Source organism: Theropithecus gelada, chromosome 4 (genome assembly GCF_003255815.1).
Source record: "Theropithecus gelada isolate Dixy chromosome 4, Tgel_1.0, whole genome shotgun sequence".
In the NCBI taxonomy this organism is placed as follows: Eukaryota; Metazoa; Chordata; class Mammalia; order Primates; family Cercopithecidae; genus Theropithecus; species Theropithecus gelada.
The window spans coordinates 133,632,218-133,655,056 of record NC_037671.1 but is presented as its reverse complement, the minus strand read 5'-3'; the positions used below and the strand labels follow the sequence as shown (position 1 = coordinate 133,655,056).

At 37.9% G+C, this 22,839-nt stretch overlaps 1 protein-coding gene across 3 annotated transcripts in view; it reads left to right on the top strand.

Annotated features, from left to right (window-relative positions):
• Positions 1-16,180, top strand: part of SESN1 (sestrin 1) — a 107,461-nt gene extending 91,281 nt beyond the window's left edge. For all 3 annotated transcript variants that reach the window (XM_025381940.1, XM_025381941.1, XM_025381942.1), the window contains exons 2-10: positions 269-334; positions 1,117-1,317; positions 1,933-2,115; positions 3,827-4,069; positions 8,012-8,159; positions 9,691-9,803; positions 12,018-12,208; positions 13,932-14,076; positions 14,989-16,180. In XM_025381940.1, coding sequence (XP_025237725.1) covers positions 269-334; positions 1,117-1,317; positions 1,933-2,115; positions 3,827-4,069; positions 8,012-8,159; positions 9,691-9,803; positions 12,018-12,208; positions 13,932-14,076; positions 14,989-15,075 — 1,377 coding nt within the window. In that variant the 3' untranslated portion in view covers positions 15,076-16,180. The remainder of the gene's footprint in view (positions 1-268; positions 335-1,116; positions 1,318-1,932; positions 2,116-3,826; positions 4,070-8,011; positions 8,160-9,690; positions 9,804-12,017; positions 12,209-13,931; positions 14,077-14,988) is intronic.
• The last annotated feature ends 6,659 nt before the right edge of the window (positions 16,181-22,839 follow it).

The following is a 22,839-nucleotide window of genomic DNA, read 5'->3' as shown; positions in this document are numbered from 1 at the left end:
TTCTGTTCTAGACTTTCTGCCAAGTACTTTATGCAAAACTCTGGTTTTAGTGAAACAGGTTTTATTGTTTTTAGTCAGAGTTGTATTATAAGCTGTTGTTAGCTATGCAATGCTAACAGAAGAGTTGGTATGTATATACAGCCATGAAAACAAACCACCAAAACAAGCCTGTCTCTGTTCAACTGGTGGTTTTTCCCTCCCATTCCTTTAGCCTCAGTTCATTTTGTTTACTGCCAAAGGCCTGAGATGGTGTAATTTTCTTTTCTAGGAACTTGGCATTAGAATTCCTCGACCACTAGGACAGGGACCAAGCAGATTCATCCCAGAAAAGGAGGTATGTTGTTTGTGAAAGTACATAGTGAACTGTATGCTTTTAAGGAAGAGCTTTCATGACCCACATCTTGGCATCTGAAGAACTGTTGGTCAACAACATGTTTTAGTCAGAGTTGGTTGCAGTTAATCATGCTTTGGCAGTGAATGTGTGGGAATAAAAAGCTGTTGTACTTGTGTTGATTTCTAGTATTTCATGGTGTATTTTTAACACCCATATTTAATCAAGTAAAGCCAAGATTGGTTTTTGACCAATGATACTCCATCTGCTTATATTTAGATGTTGTTTAGGTGTGCCTATAACCTGAGTTACTTAGTCTTGACCATCTCCACAGGCTGATATCAATGCTAGATTGGATCTTTAATTCTATATATGTGTAAAAGCATCTATGCTTTATTTTTGTAAGGATTGTATGCTATTAGTTAATTTTAGTTCTCCTTAAATTGAGCGAGAGTAGGCAGTTTTGTAAAGAAAGGCTTTAGTGTTTGCAAGCTCTGCAAGTTTGATAATCTAAATCTGCTTCTTTATCTGGATTCTGGCCAACTGCAAGCAGCCTATCTAGATGGCCTTTAATGTTCAGCCTTTGTTGTTTATCCCCTACTATATAATATGTAACTGTTTATTCTTCTGTATCTTTCCACCAGTTGAGTTTAAATCTGTAACCCCTCTTTCTTAAGCCAAATTTAATCTGCTTCTAAATGATACTTAGAGTACAGCCCATGTATATTTTCTTCCCTTAACACCAATTTACAATTTCAGTAACCATCGTTTTTCTCTCATTACAGATCCTCCAAGTGGGGAGTGAAGACGCACAGATGCATGCTTTATTTGCAGATTCTTTTGCTGCTTTGGGCCGTTTGGATAACATTACATTAGTGATGGTTTTCCACCCACAATATTTAGAAAGTTTCTTAAAAACTCAACACTATCTACTGCAAATGGATGGGCCGTTACCCCTACATTATCGGCACTACATTGGAATAATGGTTTGTAAACATTCAGTAAAAAATTCTTTTTGCTATTTTTATTAATCTCTTTAAGAGACAGTTAGTGCTTTAAACACAGGGATAAATACTTAGATTATGATGTAAATATGATTCCTGTTACATAGTCTCTGTTTTTCCTATTTTTAAATAAGTATGCTCTCAATTATAACAAAAAGAAACAAGTATTTATACTTGTTCTTTTTCTCATTGCTGAGAACCATTCTTCATTAAATAAGTAGAACAAAAGTTTCATCATTATAAATAGTTCACATTGGCATAAGTGGTGCTTCCTGTTCAATTTGTAAATAATATTCCATTATTTTATGATTGGCACCTTAATTGAAGTTTCTTCTTAATCGGAAGTTCTGAAAGTATATAGATAAAATGTCTAAAGTTCAAATACTTTAATCAGATATTTTGTTCTTGGAATATTTATAAGGTTCTTACTGTATTTGAATTTTTAAAATATTTATATAAAAACTGCATTTCTGTAGTTTATGGAAAATTTGAAAACATACTAATAAACTTAATTAGCTCTTTTGCATGTTGTAAACAAAAAAATAGTTCAAGGTTTTAATATTTATAATTAGAATAATCTTTTTGTTTTCTCTGAAGGCTGCGGCAAGACATCAGTGTTCCTACTTAGTGAACCTGCATGTAAATGATTTCCTTCATGTTGGTGGGGACCCCAAGTGGCTCAATGGTTTAGAGAATGCTCCTCAAAAACTACAGAATTTAGGAGAACTTAACAAAGTGTTAGCCCATAGACCTTGGCTTATTACCAAAGAACATATTGAGGTAAGCAGTGGGGTAATCTATCTTGGGAGTCATTTCATACTTTTTTAGAGCAGTTTTAGGATTACAGAAAAATTGTGCAGAAAGTACAGAGAGTTCCTGTTTTCTACCCCCTGAGCCTCTTCCCACAGGTGCACATTTTCTTCTGTTATAGCATTTCTGTAGTACATTTGCTATAATTGATATATTACTAGTAACTCTATAGTTCACATTAGGGTTCAGTCTTTGCATTGTATGGTTCTACACCATGCAATGGTGTATTTCAACAAATAATGTCACGCATCCATTACAGTATCATATGGAATAGTTAGTACCCTAAAAATGCCCTGGGTTCCACCCGTTCATCCCTTTCCCCTTCCCCTAAACCCCTGCAACCACTCATCTTTTTATTGTTTCTATATAGTTTTGCCTTTTCCAGAATGCCATACAGTTGGAATCATATAAAAGTATGTAGCTTTTCAGACTGGCTTCTTTCATCTAGTAACATCCATTTAAGGCTTCTTCATGCTTTTTCATGACTTGATAGTTCATTTCTTTTTATCACTGGATAATTCTCTATTGTATGGTTATACCATAGTTTGTTTATCCATTCACCTATTGAAGGATATCTTGGTTGCTGCCAGTTTTGGGCAATTGCAGATAAAGCTGCTATAAACATTCATGTATAGGTTTTTTTTTTTTTTTTGGTCGACAAAAGTTTTCACCTCATTTGGGTAAATAACTAGGAGTGCAATTTGTGGGTAATATGGTAAGCGTACGTTTACCTTTGTAAGAAACCGTGAAACTGTCTTCCAAAGTGGTATCAGTTTGCATTCCCACCACCAGTGAAGCAGCATTCCTGTTGGCCCACATCTTTGCCAGCATTGGTGTCAGTGTTTTGGATTTCAGCCATTCTGATAAGTGTGAAGTGGCATCTCATTGTTACGCATCTTTATGTTATGTTTTAAATGTCATGTTAAACTAGTTTGTTCTGGTTCTATTTATTAATAGAGGTAATAAAGTAAAAGTAGATTGATGTTCTCTAAAATTGTCTACCATGCACTATAAATTCTTAAAGATGCATCTTTTGGTCTTATCTATTTTATAGAATAGATACTATTAGATAATTAAAGATATTATCAAGAAGATAAAGATTTGAATATATTAATACAATGCCTATTATATATTGTCAAGTAAGGAAAAATTATACAAGATTACAAAACAGATAATGAAGCAGAAGTGGAAGAATTATAGAATTTATGTATAACTTTTTGATGATTTAGGAGTATTTAATCAAGTTGTTCAAGCCACTATCTTAAAAATTCCTTGAGGAGACCTTATAATAAAGCACAGGCATTTCAAACAGCAGCTTCTACTTATAAACACAAATTTATTACATTTGCTTTGAGATTTTGAACTAACAACACAGTAATTCATTCATAATCCAGCATCTGAAATACAGCGACCACTTTTAAGCAAAATGCATTCTCTTATATTTTAAGTCAATATTTCAGAAAATCAAAATAATAGTGAATGTCTTAACAGATTATGTTAAGTTGTATTTGTGAATGCATATTTATAAAAACTAGCAAATTCTGGTTTCTACATGTTTCAAATGATAATTTTATACTAGACTTTGTATGGTGACTCATGTTTTCAATAAATTAAATACTGAAATGAACTGTATACTTTTACCACACCCCACTACAAAAATATATTTTTTTTCCCCCCTAAGGGACTTTTAAAAGCTGAAGAGCACAGCTGGTCCCTTGCGGAATTGGTACATGCAGTAGTTTTACTCACACACTATCATTCTCTTGCCTCGTTCACATTTGGCTGTGGAATCAGTCCAGAAATTCATTGTGATGGTGGCCACACATTCAGACCTCCTTCTGTTAGCAACTACTGCATCTGTGACATTACAAATGGCAATCACAGTGTGGATGAGATGCCGGTCAACTCAGCAGAAAATGTTTCTGTAAGTATTATTTGTCATGAGATTGTCACAAAACTAATCACAATAATTGCTGTTATATTATTTCTTCAATTGGCTTCTTAGAAAAACCCACCCTGTTAAGACTGTGGTGATATTGGGCCCCTATATCGATTCATTCAGTAAGGTTTTATTGACTGCCTCATGCTCATCACTAGTCTAGGTGATATACAAAATTATACAAAAGTGACGTACAAAACTCTAAGACCCTCTAGGAGTTTACAGTTAGATAATTTTAGGATCAGGAGCCAACAGCATGTGTCCCATCAGGGCCAAATAATATTGACTGGCTACTACAGTGACATGAGGGAAGGCTGAAAATAGTGTGGCCTAGTGGTGAAGACTTTTTGTGCCAATCACATTCTTCTCTTTTGCACAAAATAAACAGTCTGGCTTCGTAATTTTTTATCTTTCAGAAGATTTAATCAACTTTGATCTAGAAATTTCTCTCTTTAAAATTCTTTTTCATGTTTAACTTTGCACCAATATAGAAGGTGATATCAGGTGAATGTAAATGTGTTAAAATGCTTTCACCTCTATTCCTTATCTTCCTGGCTTTTATATATTCTCAGTTTTGTTACTCCTTTGAAACAGAGCAAGTTCAGTTTTCTATAAGCAAATTTTAATTCCTATATATGATGAATCAGAATCCCCTCCTGCATTCTTTTGCTGTAGCAAAAAAAAGCAGGTGTTTATTTTATGCTTCAAAAATAAATTTTAGAAGCAGTATCACAGCCATCTGAATGCTTTGCATGCATTTTCTGAGTTATATTATCCCTTTGAAATAGATTTGACAGGTTGAATTTGCCTTTAACTTACATATTTGACTTCGGGCAAGTTACTGAATCTCAGTTATTTCATATCTAAATAAAAGTAAAACACAAAGTTATTGTGAGGTTTAAATGAAACGTCTCTAAAGAAGTAAAATGCCAAGTACAGCACTGAGCATTTGTGAGGTGCTAAATAAGAGGTAGCATTTACATATGGTGAAATTAGCACAAGAAAGAATAATTTTCCCAAGGTTGATCATAGCACTGTCCTGACACTGCCAAAGACCATCAGTTTCACCATTCTTTGAGCTGCCTAGATTCATGTTATAGGCCTGCATATAGCCACTGATTATTTGTCAAAGCTTGGCAGTCAGAAGAGGATCCAAGAGAGAGTTTTCAGTTGCTAGAATGCTAGGAGATGGATTCTTGTCCTTGCTACCAATCATTTAGTACAAGGCTAAAGAAAAAAGTACTTGATTGTTTCTAGTTCTCCTTCTATTAAAAGAATGAATAGTGAAAGAAGATGATTTTTATTTCTCTAATAGATAAGCTTCCTATTCCCAGGTAAGTTGGATACTTTTAGAAGGTTTATGGCCCACACTGATGACACCTGACAGTGAGCTGAGATGGCTTGTTTTTTAGGTACATATCCAGTATCTGACTCAGCTCTTCAGATACAAATGGTAACAAACAAACAAGAATTTTCCATCCCTCCCAACCCTGGCAACTACTTACTCCTTTTTTTACTGTCTCCATAGTTTTGCCTTTTCCAGAATGTTATATAGTTGGAATCATACAGTATGTAGCCTTTTCAGATTGGCTTCTTTCACTTAGTAATATGCATTTAAACTTCTTCCATGTCTGTTCATGGCTTGATACCTAATTTCTTTTTTGCACTGAATAATTTTTTATTTTCTGGATGTACCAACGTTTCTTTATTCCAGTAGCTACTGAAGGACACGTTGGTTGCTTCTAAGTATTGGTGTATTATTCTGTTCTCATGCTGCTAATAAAGACATACCCAAGACTGGGTAATTTATAAAGGGAAAAAAAAAAATTCTTACACAGTTTTAACATTTTAATATTAAAATGAAATGCCGTAATTTTTTTAATCCTAACAACTTTGGCAGATCAGTCAAGGAACAAAGAAACCTACTTTGTTTCGTTTCCCTCTTATTTCAATATAATATCAAGAATTATCTTTCCTAAGAATACTTACAATTTGGGCTCTTTAAGAGGAGAATGGGTAAACAAAATAAATTAGTGAGAGATAATGTGAGTTGATGGAGACCTTTTTTAAACTTTGAGTCATCCTATCATGAAACCTAATCCTTTTCAGCTCATTTTTTATTTGGTTACTGACCATGTGTCAGGAATAATTATGGGGAAAATGCATGCATGCGCCAGAAGAATCTTCAGTACCATCGCAGAAACACTTCCCATCATGAAAGTCTTAGAGGAAGGGCTTAATACTGGGCATTTCAGCATAACTGTTTGGATCAAAAGAAAATGTAAAGCACAAGTGATATAGATTGTCTCTTAATGTAGAATTATCCTGACAGTCATTCTCCAACAAGTATTTCTTGAATATCTACTATGTACCAAGTGTACTCTGCTAGGCTTGGGATATATACAAGTAAACCAAACAGATCTCCTACCTCTCCTACCTTTATGAAGGTTTGGTCTGGGAAGGGAGCCAGCATTAAATCAATATCATGCAAATAACAATTATAAATTATGATTGGTCCTCTGAAGGAAAGAGGAGAGGGTTGTGTTAGAATCTAATTTGATAGTGGGGTAAATGATAGTGTTTAGAAGGATGTAAGCTGCTACCTAAAGGATCAATGGGTGGAAGCCAGGAAAAATGGGAGATAGAGGTCTTAAAAACATTCCTAGCAAAATCAGTTCATAAAAGGGGAAACATTAATTTTGTATATATACATTGAGATTTGAGACTAAGACTTTTTTTTTTTTTTTCTTTTTGAGACAAAGTCTCTCTCTGTTGTCCGGGCTGGAGTACAGTGGCACAATCACAGCTCACTGCAGCCTTGAACTCCTCCTGGGCTCAAGTGATTCTCCTGCCTTGGTCTCCCAAAATGCTGGGATTACAGGCGTGAGCCACTAGCCCAACCTAGACTTCTTAATATATTCATTTTATTTATAAGAAAGATATAAATTGTATAGATTTGATCTAGCTTTTGTAGCAAGAATGCAGCAGGGTATAGAAGTATAACCGGTTTGACTAGTGCAAAACAACTTGGCCAGTCCTTTGTCAGACCTGTTACTCTATGTGTGACACTGCTCTAGTCATCCCAGCAAGTGACAGCTGCCAGATCCATCTGCAGAGGTCAGGTGGCCAACTCCAGCCATGTAAAGACATCTTCCATGTTTAATTGGTAAATTGTATAAATAGAGCTAATTATTAAAGATGATAGACACATTGACAATATGTATGCCCAGTGTACACAGTTGATGCAAAGTCACTTATACTTTGTGTATCTTATTTATTTAAAGGTTAAGCAAGTAGAAGTTAACTTATGCAGTTGTTTTAAATTGACAAGTAGTGTTTAGTTTTTAAAACAGCATAAATAGTAATGACATTATTGCTAATCTTGTAAAAGCATTAGAATGTGTTCTTAAAATCATGTTTTTCTTATATTTTAAAATCTGCATGTCTGTATTCCTAATAGGCCAAAATAATTTTTTATTCATTAATGTACATTAAAATTATAAGAATATTTTCCCTATATTCTATTAAGACATAAATTGTGGCCAGGCATGGTGGCTCACACCTGTAGTCCCAGCACTTCGGGAGGCTGAGGCAGGCAGATCACAAGGTCAGGAGATCGAGACCATCCTGGCTAACACGGTGAAACCCCATCTCTACTAAAAAACACAAAAAATTAGCCGGGCGAGGCGGCGGGCGCCTGTAGTCCCAGCTACTCGGGAGGCTGAGGCAGGAGAATGGCGTAAACCCGGGAGGCGGAGCTTGCAGTGAGCCGAGATCTCGCCACTGCACTCCAGCCTGGGCAATGGAACAAGACTCTGTCTCAAAAAAAGAAATAAAAGATATAAATTCTTATGAGACAGACTTAAAAGATAATTCATATATATTCTGTGTCTGCCACGTGTAACATTAATTGTATTTTTTCTTCAGGTGAGTGATTCTTTCTTTGAGGTTGAAGCCCTCATGGAAAAGATGAGGCAGTTACAGGAATGTCGAGATGAAGAAGAGGCAAGTCAGGAAGAGATGGCTTCACGTTTTGAAATAGAAAAAAGAGAGAGCATGTTTGTCTTCTCTTCAGGTAAGAACAACCATTACATAGTCAATATAATTATTGCAAACTCAACTTTTTATTTAGGGAATTTAAATGACTTTTAAAGCATCAATCTAAATATGTCCTTCCTTTTAGAGAGGCTATTGCATAGATATTCCTATTTACAAATAATTTTTAAAGCAAGCAACTAAGAAAAGGCCATAAGTGAAAACAGCCTAGACTAAGAGGGAGGACATTTAATTTGGATTCTGGTACTAAAATTACTTCTAATAACCTTTGTGAACTTGGCTAAGTCACTTAACATATGAGTGCCGTCTTTTTTCTCATTTTTTTTTTTTTAAGAAACAGCATCTTGCTTTGTTGCCAGGCTGGAGTGCAGTGGCGTGACTGTAGCTCCTAGGCTCAAGCGATCATCCTGCCTCAGCTTCCTGAGTAGCTAGGACTACAAACATATGCCACCACGCCTAGTAAATTTTTAAATTTTTTTTGTAGAGATGGAAGTCTTGCTATATTGCCCATGCTTCTCTTCTTTAACATGAGGAAATAGTCCCAAGACTGCTTCCAGCATTAAAATTCTGTGATTTTTGGGGGGCATGGTAGTTTGTACCTGTGGTACCAGCCACTCAAGAAGCTGAGGTGGGAGGATCGCCTTGAAGCCAGTCATTCCAGACTAGTTTGGGCAACCTAGCAAGACTCTCGTCTCTAAAAAAACAAACAACAACAAAAAGTATCATTTGTGAAAAGGAGATATTTATTAAATAACCAACAACCACCTAAATCCTCTATGTTTAACCTTTATCTATATGCAGGCTACAGGAGATAATATATAAACCAGGTAATTTAAAGGAGAAACAGCTTATAAAATGTCTCCAGATGTATTTTGACAATAATAGAGTGGGAGAAAGAGCACCAAGCTTCTTAATAGCAAAGAAACAATCAAATTTGTTTAAATGGAGGTTGGACGTTAGCTTGTTTTTCTTCCAGGAAAAATTTTTGTTTCCATGCCTAAAGATGTAGAGTTGTCATCTAATGCTACACTTACATGAAACTATAATCTCATCAACTTCTAAACATGATGATAGTTCAGAAAGTCTTAGGCACAGTGCAGGCAGCACTGTAAAAATGTTAACTCATGGGATTTCTTTCTTTGATCATGTTACATATTATATGTCATTAATATTCAACAAAAATAAATGCTAAATTTTGAAGCATAGCTGATTTTTATAGTTATCTTAAAAATTATCCACAAGTATGTTCATACTTTGAATAAGTAGAACCTAATACATATAAATTGGAATGGGAGGAGAGAGAGAGGGTCTATGAAAGAGGCAATAAAAGGCATAGAGAATTCGACTATGAGTTTTCATTTTATGACAGAGAATCTCCTTTATTCTATTTACTAGCAAGTAAACTACTTTGTATAATTGTAAGACTATTTTGGTTGATACTGGTTACTCAGTAACAGAGAAAGGGTTATGCCATTTTTACTTGCTTTGGGTAAAGTCAATTTTAACTAGCATCCCATTTTTAAAAACCTTTCAATGGCCTTTTTCCCCAGATGATGATGAAGTTACACCAGCAAGAGATGTATCTCGTCATTTTGAGGATACTAGTTATGGCTATAAAGATTTCTCTAGACATGGGATGCATGTTCCAACATTTCGTGTCCAGGTAAAATTGCAACTTGTATGTACATGATTGACTAGAAACATCTCAGTCTGACTTAAAATACAAAAGAGCCACTTAGATTTAAGAACTATGCTAAGTGCTTTCCAGGCAGTATCTCTTCTTGTTTCAGAATAAAAGCTGAAAGACTGTTTCTAATCCATCCATGGAATCATACTGTAGTTTCAATGTATGTGTATCTTAAAATTTTTATTGTGTAAGTATTTAATTCAGATGAGTTGATACTCCCAGCATTCCCAAATATTATTAGGGGCCAGTGTTAAATAATAACTATTTTACCAGAATTATGAAAATATTTGAGAACCATAAGATTTTGTTTCTTTGCTCAAGAAACTAAGGGGCCTCATACTGGCTCCCACCTGTAATCCCAGCACCTTGGGAGGCTGAGGCAGGTGGATCTCCTGAGCCGAGGCATTCCAAGACCAGCCTGGCCAACAAGGGGAAAACTTGTCTCCACACAAAAATAAAATAAAATTAGCCAGGTGTGGTGGTGTGTACCTGTAGTCCCATCTACTTAGGAGGCTGAGGTGGGAAGATCACTTGAGCCTGGAAGGTTGAGGCTGCGGTGAGCCCTGATGGAGCCACTGCACTCCAGCCTGGGTGACAGAGTGGGATCCTGTCTCAAAAAATAAAAATAAGGCCGGGCGCGGTGGCTCAAGCCTGTAATCCCAGCACTTTGGGAGGCCGAGACGGGCGGATCACGAGGTCAGGAGATCGAGACCATCCTGGCTAACACGGTGAAACCCCGTCTCTACTAAAAAATACAAAAACTAGCCGGGCGAAGTGGCGGGCGCCTGTGGTCCCAGCTACTCGGGAGGCTGAGGCAGGAGAATGGCGTGAACCCGGGAGGCGGAGCTTGCAGTGAGCTGAGATCGCGCCACTGCACTCCAGCCTGGGCGACAGAGCCAGACTCAGTCTCAAAAAAAAAAAAAAAAAAATAAAATAAAATAAAATAAAAATAAACTAAGGGACAAAATTTAGGCACAAGGAAGAATTACAGAATAATTATACAATAGATTAGAAATTGAAGACATCGTGTGGACTGGAAATTTTATGGAGAGACATTAGGATTTGAAGAATTTGGATAGTAAAAAGGGTATTGTAAGTAGAAGAGAATAGACAATAATTAAGCTTAGGTTGAGGGATAGAGTGAAGGAAGGAATTACAAAGAGATTGGCTGGCTGCTGAGAGCTTCAAGCTAAAGATTCCTACTTCTGATTAGTGGTGTATGTTTAAAATTGGTTAGGTGTGCCTTAAATGTGAAAGCAGTTTACAGTAGATTATACAGGGTTTGTAGGCTTTGACCAGAGTGATGGCATAATATCAAAGAGGTGTTTTTAGAAAAGCAACAAAGAAGTAGGGGCTTATTAAGTCTTGTTTCAGGTGGAAAGAAAGGAGGCAAGGAGATTTAATATAGGAAAACTAATTAGGAGACTCAGTTAATAGGGCTAAAAGGCAGAAGTGGGGGTAGGAGAAGGAATGGGTGCTGGATGTGTTGAATTAAAAATTCACAAAATTTGGCCAGATCTGGTGGCTGCCACGTGTAATCCCAGCACTTTGAGAGACCAAGATGGGAAAATCACTGAGGCCAAGCATTCAAGACTAGCATGGGCAGCCAAACAAGACCCTATCTCTACAAATAATTTTAAACAGTATCCAAGCAAGGTGGCCTGTGCCTGTAGTTCCAGTTACTCAGGAGGCTGAGGCAGGGAGGATCGTTTGATCCCAGGAATTGGAGGCTGCAGTGAGCTGTGATCACACCATTGCACTCCAGCTTGGGCAACAGAGTGAGACCTTGTCTCTTAAAACACACTTACTCATTATTTGAATGCCATTTTGAATGGCTGCAGCAATGGAAAAGGAGAGGGGACTCCCAAGATGGTCACATCTGGGGGCTGAGTGGAGAGAGAGTGAAAGAGAGAAAGGCCGATGTGTAAAGGGAGGAGACTACTAGGTTTTTTTTTTTCAGATGAGACTATTAGTTTTTAAACTCACTGAGTTATAAAACACAACCTTTTGCATGTTACAGTATGGAAATTGAAAAAAGATTGGAGTGCAAGAAGCTGAGAGTTAGGGATGAAAGCCAGTTGGATTGCCAACCAAATGACAATCATTTTTACCATACTACAGAGCTGTAGATAAAGAATTGTACTTGACCACATTTTAATTATTCACATTTGTTCTATTCCCTGTATTTAGGACTATTGCTGGGAAGATCATGGTTATTCTTTGGTAAATCGCCTTTATCCAGATGTGGGACAGTTGATTGATGAAAAATTTCACATTGCCTACAATCTTACTTATAATACAATGGCAATGCACAAAGATGTTGATACCTCAATGCTTAGGCGGGCAATTTGGAACTATATTCACTGCATGTTTGGAATAAGGTTAGTCTTCTTTCTGTATTTATAAAAAGATGTTTTCCTCTGGGCCAAATTATTCAAGTGCTTGGAGTGCATGTGCACATGGACACACACATAATCAAAACCCATCCCCTCCCCTATAACTTATTTTTATGCTATTTATGCTTCAAAGAACCACTTTATTGCAACTTAGTTTTTTCTCCTCTTTCCTAGCGAGGCAGGAGGGAGAGTTAGGGACTTTGACAAGAGTTGAATGACAGCTGCCTCCAGGAAAGGGAGGACAAGCAAGCTGGTCCTAGAACAAAGTTTGTCACTGAACACCTTTAGTATCTTTTCTCTTCATATCATCTGTCTCCTGATACATTTATGTTTCTACCTCCTTGGAAATTAGTACCCTTATATTGCCCCTCTGGCTGTTCTTAGGCTCCCTCTGAGGATTACTTGCTCTCAATAATACCTAATAAAAATGCAAAACTTTCATGTCCTTGCTGTTATGTTTTTATTATGTTATAATGAAAATGCAGTCATTGTATACCACCTTCTCACACATGCACACAAACTCTGAGCTACAGTGCTTACTAGTTAACTATTTTCACTGTAAAATCAGGCTTTCTATTCATTTTATTAGAGACTCTGGTCAAAACCTACAAACCCTAGTTAATCTACTCTAAACTGATCTGGCATTTGAGGTACATCTGACCAACTTTAAACTAATTTCCCACTAATCAGTAGCCAGACTATTGACTTTAGCCTCCTGAATGGTTGTAGAACCAGCTTTGCAAGACCTTTCTCCTCTTTCCCCTGAAAACTCAATAGGAGACTTCAGTACCTATGTCATCAGGAATCCATTACCCAGTGCAGCAAAGCAGACAACTAGTACATGCAGAGCCATCTTGGCTTAAAGCAGGATAGGCTCTCCTAAGTATAGACCATCCTTCTGCCCACAGCCCCTGCCTTTTTTCTCATTTGACCCCAGAAACTCCTAGAAACATGAGTAAGGTAATTCTAATTATTTTTATTTACACAAGTGAATTTCTCTATATGTATATATAGAGAATGTACTAGTACCAATAACAAACATAATTATTTTGTTTAATTTTGATAATACTCAAAATCTGTTCTCAGAATTTGTTCAGCCAGGCACAGTGGGTCATGCCCATAATCCCAGTACTTTGGGAAGCCAAGGCGGGTGGATCACTTGAGGTCAGGAGTTTTAGACTAGCCTGGCCAATATGGTGATACCCTGTCTCTACTAAAAATACAAAAATTAGCTGGGCATGGTGGCACACAGCTGTGATCCTAAGCTTCTCAGGAGGCTGAGGTGAGAGAATCACTTGAACCCAGGAAGCGGAAGTTGCAGTAAGCCAAGATAGCACCACTGCACTCCAGTCTGGGTGACAGGGCAAGACTCCGTCTCAATAATAGTTTGTTCCTCAGTGTGGCTGCATATTCATGATTGCAAATGTACACTACTGCTTGGTACCCAGTGCTACGTTAATATTGTCAGCTTTCAGGAATGATTTACTTGGGTAGTAGAAAATGTTCTGTTACTCTCCCTAAGTACTCTGTTTCTTATCCCTTATACTCACTCATCCACCTGCAGTTGTAAAGCTCTATCATTTTTGGGGACAGCTGCCTACACAAAGAGGGAAAAAATACAGCATTAATTATTGATGTGTATACTTTTGTAACATGAAAACAGGTTATACACTGAAAATATCATAATTCTCCTTATGTCTTTCAACAGATACGATGATTATGACTACGGTGAAATTAACCAGCTATTGGATCGTAGCTTTAAAGTTTATATCAAAACTGTTGTTTGTACTCCTGAAAAGGTTACCAAAAGAATGTATGAAAGCTTCTGGAGGCAATTCAAACACTCTGAGAAGGTATGTGCCTATTGTGGCTTGTTTACTCTGTAACTTAGCAATGATTCGTAGTCTCCTTCACCTAACCTAATTGGTCTGAAACCCTTTCCATCACCCCTCCCAACCCAAAGAAAAACATTCCAGGACAGCTGTCTCAGGTACCCCTTCAGAAGGGAACCTCATTATGGTGATAGAGTAAAAGAATAAAGATAGGGAGCACAGGTGGGCTGGCCCATCTTCAGAAGTGCTGGCATGGCTGTCAGCATGTAGAAGAAAGACTGTTTTATAAAAGCTGTGTATATGTAGAAGTGTCTGTTCTCTTTGAAACATCTTTATAGAAATTACTGAATAATGATTTGGCAGGGGAAGTTGTTATTCTGATAAAACAGTGTCTAGATTTTCTGACATGTAACAAACCTCCAAGAAATATGGTAAAATATAAATGAAAGCTCAAACCATCTATCCAAAAATAATGTTAGGGCGGGCATGGTGGCTCACACCTGTAATCCCAGCACTTTGGGAGGCCAAGGCAGGCAGATCACTTCAGGTCAGGAGTCCAAGACCAGCCTGTCCAACATGGTGATACTAAAAATACCAAAAACTTAGTTGGGCATGGTGGCATGCACCTGTAGTCCCAGCTACTTGGGAGGCTGAGGCATGAGAACTGCTTGAACCCAGGAGGTGGAGGTTGCAGTGAGCCAAGATCATGCCACTGCTCTCGAGCCTGGGAAAGAGTGAAACTGTGTATCAGGAAAAAAAAGACAGCTGTTTTGAGAAATTGATAATCTGTTCAACAAACCCAAGGATAAGTTATTCTGTACTACATAGGAAGTGTAGGACGTGTACTTATTTTATGTGTTCATTAGATTCACTGAAAAACTGATTGTGAATGTTTGTAACCCTTCCTTATATGATGTTGTATTTTATATTCAGGTTCATGTTAATCTGCTTCTTATAGAAGCTAGGATGCAAGCAGAACTCCTTTATGCTCTGAGAGCCATTACCCGCTATATGACCTGATGCCTTTCCTTCATTAAAGATGATTCTGGAATGATCAGCAGATATAGTCTACAAGGGGAAGGTACTAAACCCCAGGACCAATGGTAGACAAAATAATTCAGAAATCCATTGTGCCATGATTCCTTTAGTTTCTGCTATTTTTCTGTGGAAAACCCACTGCTGGCGCAAGCAGTGACTGTTTGGCAGCTTCAAGTTTAGAGCTGTGAAGACAGGCTGCCATTCAAGTATTTTGCTTTTTGACAGTACAAGATGCTGTGTAACTGTTTTAATACAGCAAATAGTAATTCTCCAAATCCTGTTGCTTTTATGTTAAATAAGATAACAAGAATTGGAGCATGCAAAGATGGGACTTGGATAATGACTTAAGCTTTATATATAAAGAATTTTAGAAGATCTTGGTGCTGCTATTCCTGCTGGAGGAATGAATAGATGGCTGTTTCAGTTAAGCTATTAGTAATAAAAGTGAACATTGCTACTATCTGAGCCTACATACATAACTTGTGTGATTTCAAATTAAACTTGCATTATGTGTTAATTTTCTTGCATCTAAAAAAGCGTAGAATTCCTACTCACACAGCTCAGCAACAACCATTTTGATGGTAACAGTTAATTTCTCTCATTAGTTTTTTAAATTCAGGGTTCTGGATATTAAATTATAATGGCATTCTTAAAGATTTTCTTCCAAAAGCAATCCTAAATGAAAGTGTGTAAATTACAAGAAGCTGGCGATCTTCTGATATGCTGTTTCACAGGATCCTGACACTGGAGGGCAGCTGTCTTGCGCAGTAGTTGTGTTTCCAGCATCGAAGTTGTGGGATATGTTGCTGTAGACTGCTGCGCAGTCCTGGGTGCATTCTGTGTCTCTGCCTCTGCCTGCCTCCTGGTCCCCCCTTTAAAGGTTGTGCAGCTCCTTAAATAATAAAGCTGGAAAACATTTTTAGTCGGGTTATCACATTTGATTTACAAAAACGCTAACTTTGTTTGAAATGCAAACAGGTTTGAAAATATGTATTAAGTACTTTGTATTCTGGAAGCGTGAATTGCTTTTGAAGTCTGTCAGTATTACTGGTATTTTTCAATAAAGAAGAATTTTTCTCCAATTTTATGTGCTGTCTCAATCTCTTAAAAAGTCATGACTTCACTATTAGTAATAATTTTGAGTTTCTACCTACTTTCATAAGCCAATTAAATAATGCTGTAATCAGATGAGACTGCTTTTAAATGGCAAAACACTTGAAGCCATTTTGAAAGATAGATACAAAGAAGAGTGGACTTTCTTTAGAATCTTATGTAAGACCATTTTTATTTATCTTGGAAATGACTGGTATGCCCCTATGCCTGCTCTCTTTTGAACTGTTTTAGAGTTCCAATAGAATGTTAAGAATTACTAGAAAGAAGGATTCATTAGGGAGAGACTGCAGAACAAAAAATGACACTTTATCAGACAAGTAGAAATAGCTCTAAGTTTAACTGAAGCGGTTGTGATGATAACTCTGTTACTCCTCAAAACATTTATTGAGCTCAATCTAGTGCCTGCCTCCAAATGTATGGGGTAGTGTGGAAGTGAGGGTTGGGAGCAATCAATTTTGAATAGAGGTGGTACCTGTCATCAAGGATATTTACTCTTGTGAGAAGACAAGACTATAACCTTAGCTAAAAATAGAGTATTATCTTCAATATGTTTTATATTTAAAGAAACTTATAAGTACATTACTCATCGAATATGCATCACGCCTTTGTCCTCTTCTGCCTGCTATGGAGTTCTCTCACTATAGCAATACAATTGAACCCAATAAGATAGTTAAAATTTTATTTATCCCATTTCTGTTCTTTGTTCCTCCTCTTGAAAATACAAAATTTCTAGTAGAGATTCTAATCAGCAGTAGAGTGATCACAAAACAAGATCAACTAGAATGCATTTAGTCCACTGGAACTTATAATCACTTAGAAATTGAAATCAAACTTTCAATGAGTTAAAAAATATGTTACCTAAAGTAATAAGAGTGCATGTGATACAAAGTTAATGTTTCAATGCCTCCCATTTAACAGGTGCTTCCTGTTTGAGTGTTTTCTCAAAAGTAAACACACAGGATTTCTAATGTTACTATATAATCTTTGAAACCAGTAGTTTTCAAAATAATTAGGGAAGGTACATTACACTGGGGATATCAAAACCTTCCCCAACCAGAGGAAAATTTTTTTCTAAAATAATATGAGAAGATTTCTGGTTGAGGTTCCCAGGATTCAAGAGTTAAAATATGAGTTTTTTTGGCCATATTTGGGAAAATTTTTATTAAGCCAAACTTAATCATCTCTAAGAATGAGGTTGATTTTGATACAGACCACCGGGAGATAAGTAGGTAAGTAAAACTTGTTGGATAAGCATTTTTTTATCAATATACTCTGAAATTTTATTAGCATATTCATATATGTGAATATCATATACGAATCAAATTTTATTAGCATATTTGTATATGTGAATATCATATACGAATCATACTAGTTTTTTTTGTTAATGCTAGTAGATGGGAGTAATGTCAGCAAGATGATGGACTTGGGAATTCCATGTCCTTATTCTCCCAGAGACACTAAGTTAACAATATATGGGCCAGAATATCTTTGTGAGAACTCTAGAAACCAACTGGGAAACTGCAGCACTAAGGCAAATGCAAAGCCAGGAAAAGGCTGCACCTAAAGGCTAGGAAAGTTGGGGATTTTGCTCACCCTAGCTCTTCCCTAGCAGAGGATAGTGTGATCAAGAGGAAGCATAAATTCAGCAAAGTTGCAGGATACAAAATCAGCACACAAAAATCAGTTGTATTTCTATACAGTAGCAATGAATGATCCAAAAAAATTAAACAATTCCATTTACAATAGCATCACAAAGAATAAAATACTCAGGAATAAACCAAGGAGATATGCGATGGTGTGAATGTTTGTGTCTCCCCCCACATTTGTATGTTGATGTATGTTGTACGTTGAAATGTAATCCTCAATGTGGTGGTATTAAGAAGTAGGCCTTTGGGAGGTGATAAGGTCAAGAGGGCTCTGCCCTCATGAATGGGATTAGTGCCCTTTAATAGAGGTCTGGGAAGCTCCCCTTCCACCATGTGAGGACAGAGCTAGAGTATGCCATCTGTGAGGAAGAAGACACTAGGCACCAAATCCTTGATATTGGACTTTCCAGCCTCCAAAACTGGTGAGCAATAAATTTCTGTTACCTATAAATTACCCAGTCTAAGGTATTTTGTTACAGCAGCCTAAACAGACTAAGACAAAAGACTTACACATTGAAAACTGTAAGGCAGCAGTTCCCAACCTTTTTGGCACCAGGGACTGGTCTCATGGAAGACAGTTTTTCCATGGACCCAGGGTGGACAGTGCAGTGGGGGATGGTTTCAGGATAAAACTGTTCCACCTCAGATCATCAGGTATTAGATTCTTATAAGGAGCTTACAACCCACATCCCTCACATGCACAGTTCACAATAGGGTTCAGCTCCTATGAAAATCCAATGCTGCAGCTGATCAGACAGGAGGCAGAGCTCAGGCAGTAATGCTTGCTTGCCCACAACTCACCTCCTGCTGTGCAGTCAGTTCCTAACAGGCCACAGACCAATACTGGTCCATGGGTTGGGGACCCCTGCTGTAAAGCATTACTAAGAAATTAAAGACACAAATAAATGGAAAGACATCTCATGGTCACCCAGAGTGACCTGTAGATTCAATGTAATCTCTTTCAAAATCCCAATGGCATTTTTCACAGAAGTAGAGAATTCCATGCTAAAAATCATCTAGAATCTTCAGCAGACCCTGAATAGCCAAAACAATCTTGAAAAAGAACAAAGTTGGAGGTCTCACACTCCCTGATGTCAAAACATATTGCAAAGCAACAGTAATCAAAATAATGTGGAACTGGCACAAAGTCAAACATACAGGCCAATGGAATAAGGTCCAGAAATAAATTCTCACATATATGGCCAAATGATCTTTAGCAAAGGTACCAAGACCACTCAGTAGGGACAGGACAGTCTCTTTAACAAATGATGCTAGGAAAACTGGATACGCACATGCAAAAGAATGAAGTTGGACCCTTATGTATTAAAAAACTCAAAGACCTAAATGTAAGACTGACAACTGTAAAACTAGATGAAAACACAGGGGGAAAGTTTCACAATATTGGATTTGGCAATGATTTCTTAGATATGACACAAAGTATGGGCAGCAAAAGAAAAAAATGGAATTACATCAGACTTAAAAATATTTGTTCATCAAAGGACAATCAACAGAGTGAAAAGGCAACCTATGGGATAGAAAATATTTACAAATTATATATTCGATAAGAGGTTAATAACCAGAATATATGAAGAATTCCTACAACTCAAAAAATAACTAAAAAATGGGGCTGGGAGTGGTGGCTCATGCCTGTAATCCCAGCAGTTTGGGAGGCCGAGGCAGGCAGATCATGAGGTCAGGAGATCGAGACCATCCTGGCCAGCATAGTGAAACCCCTGTCTCTACACAAAAATTAGCTGAGTGTGGTGGTGTGCACCTGTAACCCACTGGGATTAGTCAGGAGGCTGAGGCAGGAGAATGGCTTGAACCTGAGAAGCGGAGATTGCAGTGAGCTGAGATTGCACAACTGCACTCCATGCACTTCAGCCTGGTGACAGAGCGAGACTTCATCTCAAAAAAAAAAAAAAAAAAAAGGCCAAAGACTTGAATAGACATTTCTCCAAAGATGATATACAAATGACCAACAAACAAAAATTATGAAAAGGTGCTCAGCATGACTAATTATAAGAAATGTAAATCAATATTACAAAGACACATTACCTCACACCCATCAGGATGGCTACTATTTTTAAAAATCCCAAAATAAGTGTTGGTGAGGATGTGGGGAAATCAGAATGCTTACGTGGTATTGGTAAGAATGTAAAATGATAATCACCACTTAAACACGATGTAGGTTCCTCAAAAAATTAAAAATAGAATTCCCATATGACACAGCAATTCCACTTGCTGTGGACTGAATATTTGTGTTCCCCCAAAATTCACAGGTTGAAGCCCTATGGTCTTCAGGAAGTGATTCGGTCAGGAAGGTGGAGCCCACATGAGTGGCAGTAAACCCTTCTAAGGAGAGACAGATGAGAGATGATCTCTGTCGCCACCATATGAAGATAGAGCAAAAAGGCAGCCCTCTGCAAACCAGGAAGAGGGCCTTGACCACAAAGTGAACTGGCCAGCACCTTGACTTTGGACTTCCTAGTCTTAAGAACTGTGAGGAATGAACTTTTGTTAAGTCACCCAAACTATATTTTTTGTTACGTCAACTTGAACGAAGACATCACTTCTGAGTATATACACAAAAGAACTGAAAACAAGATCTTAAAGAGATTTGCACACCTATATTCATGGCAATATTATTCACAATAGCCATGATATGGAGGCAACCCAAATGTTCACTGACAGATGAATGGATAAACAAAATGTGGTATATACATAGAATGGAATATTATTCAGTCTTGGAAAGAAAGCAGCAGGGCACAGGTGGCTCACACCTATAATCCCAGCACTTTGGGAGGCTGAGGCAGGTGGATCACTTGAGGCCCTGAGTTCAAAGACCAGCCCTGGCCAACATGGTGAAACCCCATCTCCACTAAAAATACAAAAATTAACCAGGCATGGTGGTGCATGCCTGTAATTCCAGCTACTTAGAAGGCTGAGCAGAAGAATCACTTGAACCTGGGAAGCGGAGGTTGCAGTGAGCCAAGATCATGTCATTGCACTCCAGCCTGGGTAACAGAGACTGTTCAGAGACTCTGTCTCAGGGAAGAGAAAAAAAAAAAAAAAGGAAGGAAATCCTATCACAGGCAACAACATGGATGAACCTTGATAATACTATGCTAAGCGAAATAAACCAGTCACATACATACACAAATATTGTATGGCTCCACTTATATGAGATATCAAGTAGTCAAAGTCATAGAAACCGAAAGTATTAACAGAATGATGGTTGCCAGGAGCTGGTGGGGGTGAAAATGGGGAGTTGTTTGGTGCATACAGCTTTAGTTTACAAGATGAAAGAGTTCTAGAGATCTGTTGCAGAACAATGTGAATATACTTAAACTACTGAACTGTACACTTGAAATAGTTAAAATGGTAGATTTTACGTGTTTTTTTAACCACAGGTTTTGTTTAAGTAGATGGTTCCAAATGGTCCAGCTTGTATGTGGGTCTAAGGGGAGCAGTTAAGTATGGAAGAGAATAGGTATAATGGGATCCCACCATGAGTTACTATATTAGTCATAAATATGAAGGGGGCCGTTTAGGGAGGGGAGAGTTTGATTTTTCTTTTCCCTAAAAGTAGAATAAATAGCTTGCTATGAATGAAATACATTATATCTGTGAATGTTTTAGATAAATTAGCCCCTGTGACTTAAACTGATTTCATCTATTGGAGTGAATCTACCAGCATATACTTACATTATGGACTACAATAAAGTGAGTGTCCCTAGAGGATTTTGCTGAGCCACATTAGGTATGAGCCCCAGACTAGAACCATTCTTTGAAAGTCTATTTGTTCCTAGAAATGTAGGTTCTTTTTTTTTTTTTTTTTTTTTTTTTTTGAAAGAGTGTCTTGTGCTGTTGCCCAGGTATAGTGCAGTGGCACAATCTTAGCTCACTGTAACCTCCACATCCCAGGTTCAAGAGATTTTCATGAAACAAAGCCACTGGGAAGTTTGAACTGGGCAGAGCCCACCGCAGCTCAGCAAGGCTGCTGTGGCCAGACTGCCTCTCTAGATTCCTCCTCTCTGGGCAGGGCATCTCTGAAAAAAAGGCAGCAGTCCCAGTCAGGGACTAACAGATAAAACCCCCATCTCCCTGGGACAGAGCACCTGGGGTAAGGGGCGGCTCTGGGTGCAGCTTCGGCAGACTTAAACCTCCCTGCCTGCTGGCTCGAAGAGAACAGCGGATCTCCCAGCACAGCGTTCCAGCTCTGATAAGGGATGGACTGCCTCCTCAAGTGGGTCCCTGACCCCCCGTGTATCCTGACTGGGAGACACATCCCAGTAGGAACCGACAGACACTTCATACAGGAGAGCTCTGGCTGGCATCTGGCAGGTGCCCCTCTGGGACAAAGCTTCCAGAAGAAGGAATAGGCAGCAATCTTTGCTGTTCTGCAGCCTCTGCTGGTGATACCCAGGCAAACAGGGTCTGGATGGACCTCCAGCAAACTCCAGCAGCACTGCAGCAGAGGGGCCTGACTGTTAGAAAGAAAGCTAACAAATAGGAAGGAATAGTATCAACATCAACAAAAAGGATGCCCACTCAGAGACCCCACCTGAATGTCACCAACATCAACAACCAAAGGTAGATAAATCCACAAAGATGGGGAGAAACCAGCACAAAAAGATTGAAATTCCAAAGACAAGAATGCCTCTTCTCCTCCAAAAGATCACAACTCCTTGCCAGCAAGGAACAAAACTGGACAGAGAATGAGTTTGACAAATTGACAGAAATAGACTTCAGAAGGTGGGTAATAACATACTCTTCCAAGCTAAAGGGGCATGTTCTAATCCAATGCAAGGAAGCTAAGAACCTTGAATAAAAGGTTAGACTAATTGCTAACTAGAATAACCAGTTTATAGAAGAACATAAATGATCTGACGGAGCTGAAAAACACAGCACAAGAACTTCATGAAGCATATACAAGTATCAATAGCCAAATCAATCAAGCAGAAGAAAAGATACCAGTGATTGA